Here is an 11,231-nt window from a genome sequence, read left to right as displayed (position 1 = left end):
ATATTCTCAAATCATGGCAGGAGAGGCGCCACAGAACTATATTGTAAGGGCGTTTATAAAGTGAGTCACTGAAGGTAGTGACGGAGGGTCAACAGGTGGTAGTGATGGCGACTGGAGTGAAGGAGAGCCATGTTTTGTGTCTGGATAAGGTATTTGTGTTTGGGCAGTCGTGTGTTGTGCTTAGGGAAGTGTGTTGTGTTTGAGCAGCCGTGTGCTATAATTGGGCAACGATGTACTATTTCTGGGAACAATTTGCTGTGTGGTATAACAGGCTTGTCTTTTGTCTGGGTCGCTGGTACACAAACCGTATTACTGACAGATATATCTGTGTGCGTGCTTGTGTGTGTTCTTTTGAATGTGTGTGTAAGTATTCACCTAGTTGTACTTACGGAGGGGTGAACTTTGGCTCTTTGGTCCCGCCTCTCAACTGTCAATCAACTGGTGTACACATACATAAGCCTATTGGGCTCTATCAAATCTACATTTGAAACTGTGATGGAGTCTGCTTCCACCACATATCTGCTTAATGCATTCCTTTTGTTAATTACTCTGAGTGTGAGTGTATTCACCTAGTTGTGCTTGTGGGGGTTGAGTTCTGCTCTTTCGGCCCGCCGCTCAACTGTTACTGACTACTAACTATTTTTACACACCACACACACACACACACACACCACACACACACACACACACACACACACACACACACCTAAGGGGCCGTGGCTGAGTGGACAACGCTTGGGACTCGTAATCCTAGGGTCCGGGTTCGATCCCGGCCGCCGGCGGAAACATATGGACAGTTTCTTTCATCCTGATGCCCCTGTTACCTAGCAGTAAATAGGTACCTAGGAGTTAGACAGCTGTTACGGGCTGCTTCCCGTGTGTGTGTACCCACCTATTTGTACTCACCTATTTGTGCTTCCGGGGATTGAGCTTTGGTTCTTTGGTCCCGACTCTCAACTGTCAATCAACTGGTGTACAGATTCCTGAGTCTACATTTCATATCTACATTTAAAACTGTGTACGAAGTCAGCCTCCACCACATGAGTGCCTAATGAATTCCACCTGTTAACTACTCTGACATTGAAAAAATTCTTTCTGACGTCCCTGTGGCTCATTTCAGTACTCAGTTTCCACCTGTGTCCCCCTTGTTCGCGTACCACTAGTGTTGAATAGTTTATCCTTGTCTACCCTGTCAATTCCCTGAGGATTTTGTAGGTAGTGATCATGTCTTCCCTTACTCTTCTGTCTTCCAGTGTTGTAAGGTGCATTTCCCGCAGCCTTTCATCGTAACTCATGCCTCTTAGTTCTTGGACTAGTCTAGTGGCATACCTCTGAACGTTTTCCAGCTTCGACTAAGTACGGGCTCCATGCTGGCGCCGCATACTCCAGGATTGGTCTTACATATGCTGTGTACAAGGTTCTGAATGATTCTGAAGGCTGTTCTGATGTTAGCCAGCCTCGCATATGCCGCAGACGTAATTCCTTTTATGTGGGCTTCAGGAGACAAGTTTGGTGTGATATCAACTCCTAGTTCTTTCTCTCTGTCCGTTTCATGCAGTACTTCATCTCCTATTCTGTATCCTGTATCTGGCCTCCTGTTTCTACTGCCTAGTTTCATTACTTTGCATTTACTCGGGTTGAACTTTAGCAGTCATTTGTTGGACCAATCATTCTGTTTGTCTAGGTCATCTTGTAGGCTCCTACTGTCGTCCTCTGTTTCAATCCTCCTCATAATTTTTGCATCTTCAGCAAACATTGAGAAAAACGAGTCTATTCCCTCCGTGAGATCATTTACATATATTAGAAACAGTATAGGTCCAATGACTGACCCCTGCGGGACTTCAGTTGTGACGTCTCGCCAATCTGAGACCTCACCCCTCACAGTGACTCGTTGTTGTCTGTTGCTTAGGTACTCCCTTACCCAGTGGAGTACCTTCCCTTTCATTCCAGGCTGCATCTCCAGCTTTTTCACTAGCCTCTTGTGTGGTACTGTATCAAAGGCTTTCCTGACAATCCAAAAATATGCAGTCTGCCCACCCCTTTCTTTCTTGCCTGATTTTTGTTGCCTGGTCGTTCAATTCAATTAACCCTGTGAGGCAGGACTTGCCATCCCTGAACCCATGTTGATGCTGTGTTAAAAAGTTCTTTCGCTCCAGATGTTCTACTAGCTATCTTCGCACAGTTTTCTCCATTAGCTAGCATGGTATGCAGGTTAGGGACACTGGCCTGTAGTTCAGTGCCTTCTGTCTATCTTATATATCGGGACTACATTAGCTGCTTTCCAAATTTCTGGTATTTTCTCTGTGTGTGTGTACTAACTTATTTTTATTTTTGTCTGCAGGATCGACCATTAACTTCTGGATCCCGCTGTGTGTGTGTGTGTGTGTGTGTGTGTGTGTGTGTGTGTGTGTGTGTGTGTGTGTGTGTGTGTGTGTGTGTGTGTGTGTGTGTGTGTGTGTGCGTGCGTGCGTGCGTGCGTGCGTGCGTGCGTGCGTGCGTGCGTGCGTGCGTGTGTGTGTGTGTGTGTGTGTGTGTGTGTGTGTGTGTGTGTGTGTGTGTGTGTGTGTGTGTGTGTGTGTGTGTGTGTGTGTGTGCGTGTGTGTGTGTGTGTGTGTTTGGAGTAGGGGTGGGCGATGACAAGGCATTGGTTGGAACTGTATGAAAGCAGATAAGACTAAGTTTTCTCAAGTTTAATAATCAGATTAAGCAATAACGAAGACCTTAACTATATTTTACAATAAATACATATACAACAATCTTTCTTTCAAACAGCATGTGCATTAGAACCGAAAAATAAATGCCTGAAGTACAAGGGCGTGTGTAAGAAGAAGTGCGGGACGAAGGAGCGCCAGATAGCCAAGGGCTGCACCAAGAAGAAGTGCGTCTGCTGTGCCAAGGCTTGCAAGCCCACGGACCACTGTAAGACTAACGGAGGCTTCTGTGTGGACAAGAAGAAGTCCTGTACAGGACGGGTGGACAAGGATGGCTGCAAGGGAACCAAATGTCTCTGTTGTTATCCAGGTAAGCTTACCATTTGTAATTTTTTCCAGTATATTGGTGCATATATATGTGCATGTGTAAATCAATGTACATTAGTGAAGTGATCCAAAATATTTAGTTTCTGCATTACCTTGTTTGTTGCTTGATATCCCACAGTAAACAAGTGTTATCATCTTCAAAACAGCTACCCAGGTTATCCAAGTTTCTGTGTTGCTGAAAATTCTAGTTGCATTTCGTAGACTCTAATATTAAATCACTCATTTGCTGCTAAAATAAAGAGAATACTGGCACAAGTACTTAGAATAATTAAATTGCTACGTTATATATGACACCAGAATGTTGTTACTGGATTATACTAGTGTCATATTTAAATTTAGAATATGTAACTTGTTTATAGGTCATGGTAAAACATGATCTTTGCTGCAGGCACAGATGAGGCATATAAAATGTAGTTAGACTACTAAATGTTGTCGGCAAATTGTATATCAGAATAGCGAGTGGATGAGCCTTGATAACTAAAAGTTTTGGAATGATGAACAACATGGGTTTTGATGTGGAAAGGATTGCGTGGATGAGATATCTGCACTGAGACTAATGATAGGGAAAGTATTTGAGAAAGATTATAGTGTATATGTCATTTTGTTTGATAGGTTAACAGAGAGGGAGTCTAGAAATTTTTGAACACTGGTGGATTTGGTAGAATTTCAATAAATGTTGAGGAATGCTATGCTGAAAGAGAATATATGAAAGCACATAACAGTGTAAAGGGTGACTGATTTAGAGAAATTAAACAAATGGAGTCATAAATGGATAATAACATTTAATATAGATAAGAATGAATGTGAATGATGGTATTGCAGTTGAGGACGTAAACTATGAGCAAATTTTAAGGAAATCAGATATAAAAATAAGGCTGTCTGAGAATGATTACAAATTAAAAAATAAAGTTAGGCAGGAAATCGTATTAGTTCTGTTAGGATGCGATTTTTGCTGTCAATAAATTTCAGGATGGCCTAAAAGTGTAAGGAAAAAGAAATGCGGCATATATTAGTCATAAAAAAACAAATTGGACCAACGTGACGTGCGCAGCTGTAGTATTGTGCCCACTCATAAACAAATTTGCCAGCCAAATAGAAAATATTAAAATATAGGCAACCACGGGCTACTGGGACCGGAAATGCTTAAACTTGATGACAGAAGACACATCCAGCTGGAAGATCAAAACGAACGATCACGAGGTCATAAAACTACTTTGCTTGTTGGTCAAAAGTGCACAACTGCTTGTTGCTCAAGAATGGGCCGGAATTGTCAATAAGATTTACTTTTCTTATTGACAATTTAAAATTACTTTTCATTTCGAGGCCCCTTCAGTAGAGGAGGCCCCTAGGTGAGAGATTTGTTAACATTAACTCATTTTCAAAAGTAAACAGACAAACAATGTGTTTGTTAATTATTTTGTCTTTTCCAGAATTGAAACCGACATCAAGGCCACCCTTGACTACCTCTGGAGTAAACACAACACACCCGGGATCAGGATCAAACACAACTGCATCAGGATCAAACACAACAGCTGGGTCGAATACTACAGCCTCAGGATCAAATACAACAGCTGGGTCGAATACTACAGCCTCAGGATCAAATACAACAGCTGGGTCGAATACTACAGCCTCAGGATCAAATACAACAGCTGGGTCGAATACTACAGCCTCAGGAACAAATACAACAGCTGGGTCGAATACTACAGCCTCAGGATCAAATACAACAGCTGGGTCGAATACTACAGCCTCAGGATCAAATACAACAGCTGGGTCGAATACTACAGCCTCAGGATCAAATACAACAGCTGGGTCGAATACTACAGCCTCAGGAACAAATACAACAGCTGGGTCGAATACTACAGCCTCAGGATCAAATACAACAGCTGGGTCGAATACTACAGCCTCAGGATCAAATACAACAGCTGGGTCGAATACTACAGCCTCAGGATCAAATACAACAGCTGGGTCGAATACTACAGCCTCAGGATCAAATACAACAGCTGGGTCGAATACTACAGCCTCAGGATCAAATACAACAGCTGGGTCGAATACTACAGCCTCAGGATCAAATACAACAGCTGGGTCGAATACTACAGCCTCAGGATCAAATACAACAGCTGGGTCGAATACTACAGCCTCAGGATCAAATACAACAGCCATTGGATCAAACACGACGATTTCGGGACAAAGCACAACTGCTGTTTCCAACACTACAGCTACTTCTTCCAACACTACAGCTGTTGGTTCCCAAACTACAGCTGCTGCTTCCAACACTACAGCTGGTGTTTCCAACACTACAACTGCTGCTTCCAACACTACAGCTGCTGGTTCCCAAACTACAGCTGCTGCTTCCAACACTACAACTGTTGGTTCCCAAACTACAGCTGTTGCTTCCAACACTACAGCTGGTGTTTCCAACACTACAGCTGCTGCTTCCAACACTACAGCTGTTGGTTCCAACACTACAACTGCTACTGTCAGCACTACTGCTGCTGCTTCCGACACTACAACTGCTGCTTCAACCACTACAACAGCTGCTTCAACCACTACAACAGCTGCTTCAACCACTACAACTGATGTTTCAACCACTACAACAGCTGCTTCAACCACTACAACAGCCGCTTCAACCACTACAACAGCTGCTTCAACCACTACAACTGATGTTTCAACCACTACAACAGCTGCTTCAACCACTACAACAGCTGCTTCAACCACTACAACAGCTGCTTCCACCACTACAACAGCTGCTTCAACCACTACAACAGCTGCTTCCACCACTACAACAGCTGCTTCAACCACTACAACTGCTGCTCCCACCACTACAACTGCGAATACAACACTTGGGAATCTCACTGCGCAACGCAGCCAACTGCTCGCTACCTTAAACACCACCAATAATGTAATCACTTCTCTTCAAAACATTCAAACTGTACTTAACAGTACTATTTCTACGCTTAGCCCAACAACTGGACGAAGAAGGAAGCGCAGTTCTTTAACAGACATTCAGGCGATTCAAATGCTTATCGCCTCCACCAACGTAGCGTTAACAACGGCAAATATTACCGGTTTGAATACCCTGTTACCGTTACTGATATCTGCGGAAGCAACACTGCTCCAGATACTAGTGACGGTAGTTGGCAATCCATCAACAGTTGATCCGAGCCTTCTGCAGGCCGTGCAGTCGACTCTCAACAGCGTCAATGTTACTTTAACCGCTGCCCAAGCTTTGCGTGCCAGTACAACCAGTGAATTTAATACGGTTCAGCAGAGCATCACCCAGCTCGGTGGAACCACAGTGGCCTTACCCACTGCTCCTCCGACCATCACAGTTCCCCCCAACCTGACCGTCACTAGCACCTCAAGTTCCGCAACGATTACAACAACCCTTGGCAATATAACGAATTCAACAGCCTCAAATACAACACCGAATGCAACAACATTTGCTAATGCTACCGATTCGACGACTTCCGCTAATGCTACTACGACTTCCGCTAATGCTACGACGACTTCCGCTAATGCTACGACGACTTCCGCTAATGCTACGACGACTTCCGCTAATGCTACAATTTCAACCACCTCTGCTAATGCTACAAATTCAACGACCTCCGTTAATACTACAGCTTCAACATCCCTGGACAATACTACTACTACTGCAGTAAACATTACACTTTCTGGGCTCTATTCACAACTCAGTCAGCTTCAAAATTCCCTAAACGCCACAGATAGTACGATTTCGGCTCTACAAGCTCTTCAAGATCAACTTAATAATATATTAATAATAATTAACACCACTTTAAATGGACGCCGGAGAAAACGCAGCGTCTATGATGACGTCTTGGCGATCCAAACTCTCGTTGCCAACGCCACTAACGCCCTGGAACAAGGAAATGTTACCGCTTTAAATAGTTTAATTCCACAACTTATTGCCGCGAAGGCTACGTTAACCCAATTAACAGAACTGATATCAAGCAATACTTCAGTAGTCAATACAACCCTTCAAGCTGAGGTGCAGGCAGCGTTGAGCAGCGTCGACGCTGCCTTAGCCGCCGCACAAACTGAGAGAAACAAAATAGTGAGTGATATAAACGCCGTTCAGCAAGCCATCGTCCAGCAGGGCGGGACCACCGTCACTGTCCCCTCCGCCCAGACACAGGACGCCTCCGCCACCACAGTCACTTCATCCACAAGTTCCACAAACAGTTCAGCGACAACAATTTCAGGCGTTGCTGCAGACAACACGACAACTGCAGCAGACAACGCGACATCTGCAGCAGGCAGCACGATAACTGCAGCAGGCAACGCGACCACTGCAGCAGACAACGCGACAACTGCAGCAGGCAACACGTCAACTGCAGCAGGCAACGCGACAACTTCAGCAGGCAACGCGATAACTGCAGCAGACAACGCGACAACTGCAGCAGACAACACGACAACTGCAGCAGGCAGCACGACAACTGCAGCAGGCAACGGGACCACTGCAGCAGGCAACGCGATAACTGCAGCAGACAACGCGACAACTGCAGCAGACAACACAACAACAACTACAGCAGATACTGCAACAACAACTACAGCAGATACTGCAACAACAACTACAGCAGATACTGCAACAACAACTACAGCAGATACTGCAACAACAACTACAGCAGACACTGCAACAACAACTACAGCAGACACTGCAACAACAACTACAACAGACACTGCAACAACAACTACAGCAAACACTACCAACAGTAATGCATCAGCAGCTGCCCTCACTTCACAACTCACCCAACTACAATCCGAATTAAATGCCACAAATAGCGCGACTCTGGCACTTCAAGAGGCTAACAATACCCTCACCACTCTTGCAAGCGCAGTTCAGGCAGCACTTCCAGCGAGGAGGAAACGCAGCGCCGCGGACGACATCCTGGCCTTACAATCCATCGCAGATCAAATTTCAAAAGCCATTTCTTCGGGAAACTTCACCGGTCTCCCTACTCTGGTTGAGCAGCTTAAAGCGGCGGCGGCCACTCTGACGCAACTTACCCAAGCGATTCAAAATGGGTCTGTGACAGTGGATGCTTCCCTTCAAGCCTCCGTGGTGGGCGCCATTGCCTCAGTGAACACCGCCGCCAGCACCGCCGCTCAGGCCAGCAATACCATGGCCAGCGAAATCGCAAGCGTTCAGGAAAGCCTCACTCAGTTAGGGGTAACGACAGTGGCCGTGGACACAACGGCGCCAGTAACCTCGGCTCCTCTCCAGACTACTGTTGCAGCATCAGACACCACTGTTGCAGCATCAGACACCACTGTTGCAGCATCAGACACTACTGTTGCAGCATCAGACACTACTGTTGCAGCATCAGACACTACTGTTGCAGCATCAGACACTACTGTTGCAGCATCAGACACTACTGTTGCAGCATCAGACACTACTGTTGCAGCATCAGACACTACTGTTGCAGCGTCGGACACTACTGTTGCAGCATCGGACACTACAGTTGCAGCATCAGACACTACTGTTGCAGCATCAGACACTACTGTTGCAGGATCAGATACCACTGTTGCAGCATCAGACACCACTGTTGCAGCATCAGACACTACTGTTGCAGCATCAGACACTACTGTTGCAGCATCGGACACTACTGTTGCAGCATCAGACACTACTGTTGCAGCATCAGACACTACTGTTGCAGCATCAGACACTACTGTTGCAGGATCAGACACTACTGTTGCAGCGTCGGACACTACTGTTGCAGCATCAGACACTACTGTTGCAGCGTCGGACACTACTGTTGCAGCATCAGACACTACTGTTGCAGCGTCGGACACTACTGTTGCAGCATCGGACACTACTGTTGCAGCATCAGACACTACTGTTGCAGCATCAGACACTACTGTTGCAGCAACAGACACCACTGTTGCAGCATCGGACACTACTGTTGCAGCAACAGACACTACTGTTGCAGCATCGGACACTACTGTTGCAGCATCAGACACTACTGTTGCAGCATCAGACACTACTGTTGCAGCATCGGACACTACTGTTGCAGCAACAGACACTACTGTTGCAGCATCAGACACTACTGTTGCAGCAACAGACACTACTGTTGCAGCAACAGACACCACTGTTGCAGCATCAGACACTACTGTTGCAGGATCAGACACTACTGTTGCAGCATCAGACACTACTGTTGCAGCATCGGACACTACTGTTGCAGCATCAGACACTACTGTTGCAGCAACAGACACTACTGTTGCAGCATCAGACACTACTGTTGCAGCAACAGACTCTACTGTTGCAGCAACAGACACTACTGTTGCAGCAACAGACACCACTGTTGCAGCAACAGACACTACTGTTGCAGCAACAGACACTACTGCTGCAGCAACAGACACTACTGTTGCAGCAACAGACACTACTGCTGCCAGCGGCTAGTGCTGCTACAATAACAGCGAGTACTAACAACCTCAGTTGTAACAACCACCATAACAATCGTGACCATTACAACCTAGGTTACAACAATAACAGCAGCAGCTATAACAATCATGATCACTACAACAGCAGGTATAACAATCATGGCCACTACAACAGCAGCTATAACAATAATTGCCACAACATCTGCAGGTATAACAATCTTGGCCACTGCAACAGCAGATATCAATTATGTCCACTGCAACAGCAAGTATAACAATCATGGCCACTACAACAGCAGATATAACAATCATGACCACTACAACAGCAGACATCATGGCCCCTGCAACAGCAGGTATAACAATCATGGCCCCTACAACAGCAGATATAACAATCATGACCACTACAACAGTAGGTATAACAATCATGGCCCCTACAACATCAGGTATAGCAATCATGGCAACTATAACGATCAAGGCAACTACAATAACTGATGTAACAATCATTCCCACTAGAACATAAGGTATAACAATCAAGGCCACTACAACATCAGATATAACAATCAGGGCCACTACAACTGCAGGTATAACAATCATGGCCACAACATCAGCAGGTATAACAATCATGTCCACTACAACAGCAGGTATAACAATCATGGCCACCACAACAGCAGGTATACCAATCATATCCACTACAACAGCAGGTATAACAATCATGGCCACTACAACAGCAGGTATAACAATCATGGCCACAACATCAGCATGTATAACAATCATGGCCACTACAACAACAGGTATACCAATCATGGCCACTACAACAACAGGTACATCAATCATGGCCACTACAACAGCAGGTCTAACAATAGTAGGGACAATATATACTTCAACAAGCTTTAATTCGTCAATATTACTTCAATTAAAAAATTATTTTCTACTTTGTTGATAATGATGTAATTCATATTTTTTATGCTATTCGTGTGATTCCTATTTATTAATGTGTATTTTACTATATTATCAATTATTTTAATTATTTTACATTAAACACGTATGTTTATGAGAACAATGAAATGGGTGACAATAAACTAATATGTGTATTATTCTGATGTTTATTACTATCATGATCACTATTCCGGCTCTGTGCTAGCCATTCTGAGGGCTGTCCTAAGCATTGTCAAAAACTGTTCTAGGCAATTAAAAATCTACAGTTCAGGATTGTGTTTAATTATCCCGCGTTAATATATATGCTTAAGCGATTATGTACATTGCTTTTGCGATTTTGTATGTGTATTTGTTACGGACCCGAGCCCAGCGTCGTAGCACGGAGCATTGACGTCCACGCCATGTGAGTCAGCTCCCGAATCCCCCTATAAATGGACAACGCCATCTAGTGAGGACGGGATATACCGGCCACAGGGGCTGGATTCCCGTCTTAATCAGCTCGTAACATAGCCGCTGCTGACTTCTGGTGAGGTGGCGCTTAGACAGAACGCCATCTATGGAGTGGATAGGTGGATGTTTGTGTCTAAGCCTGTAAGTGAGGTGCCCTAGAGTGTCCCTAGTACTAATGACGTGTCTGATTACAGAGTCGACCTGGGACTGCTGTATTGGACGATGGGGCAGTCTACCCAAGGCAGCCATAGTCTCTCCACGTGTTTGCTGCAGAAGCTGTGAGTTGCTCCCGGACGAACACTGCTGAGAGTGTTAGCCAGCCTGTGACGAGGCAGAGTTGAGGAATCGTCGTACCCGGGGGTTGACTGGTGGAAGAGACTAGCCCCTGTGGTGCTATAGAGAGGAGAGTGA

At 45.2% G+C, this 11,231-nt stretch overlaps 3 protein-coding genes across 3 annotated transcripts; 1 reads left to right on the top strand and 2 right to left on the bottom strand.

Annotated features, from left to right (window-relative positions):
• Positions 1-4,855: 4,855 nt before the first annotated feature.
• Positions 4,856-6,041, bottom strand: LOC138358990 (cytadherence high molecular weight protein 3-like). Its single transcript, XM_069317481.1, has 3 exons — positions 5,972-6,041; positions 4,917-5,863; positions 4,856-4,882 (listed from the first exon to the last, which is right to left on the bottom strand). The coding sequence occupies exons 1-3, from the start codon at positions 6,039-6,041 to the stop codon at positions 4,856-4,858; spliced, it is 1,044 nt and encodes a 347-aa protein (XP_069173582.1).
• Positions 6,042-6,054: 13 nt separating this feature from the next.
• LOC138358989 (autotransporter adhesin BpaC-like) lies at positions 6,055-9,456 on the top strand. The gene is made up of 2 exons (XM_069317480.1): positions 6,055-8,170; positions 9,239-9,456. The coding sequence occupies exons 1-2, from the start codon at positions 6,055-6,057 to the stop codon at positions 9,454-9,456; spliced, it is 2,334 nt and encodes a 777-aa protein (XP_069173581.1).
• A 73-nt stretch (positions 9,457-9,529) lies between these two features.
• On the bottom strand, positions 9,530-10,268 carry LOC123767447 (uncharacterized). The gene is made up of 2 exons (XM_045757135.2): positions 9,653-10,268; positions 9,530-9,615 (listed from the first exon to the last, which is right to left on the bottom strand). Exons 1-2 carry the CDS (start codon positions 10,266-10,268, stop codon positions 9,530-9,532), a joined length of 702 nt encoding a protein of 233 aa, XP_045613091.2.
• Positions 10,269-11,231: the final 963 nt, after the last annotated feature.

Source organism: Procambarus clarkii, chromosome 88 (assembly GCF_040958095.1).
Source record: "Procambarus clarkii isolate CNS0578487 chromosome 88, FALCON_Pclarkii_2.0, whole genome shotgun sequence".
NCBI lineage: Eukaryota > Metazoa > Arthropoda > Malacostraca > Decapoda > Cambaridae > Procambarus > Procambarus clarkii.
Note: the sequence above shows the minus strand (reverse complement) of the source record. Positions and strands in the feature narration are given on the sequence as shown.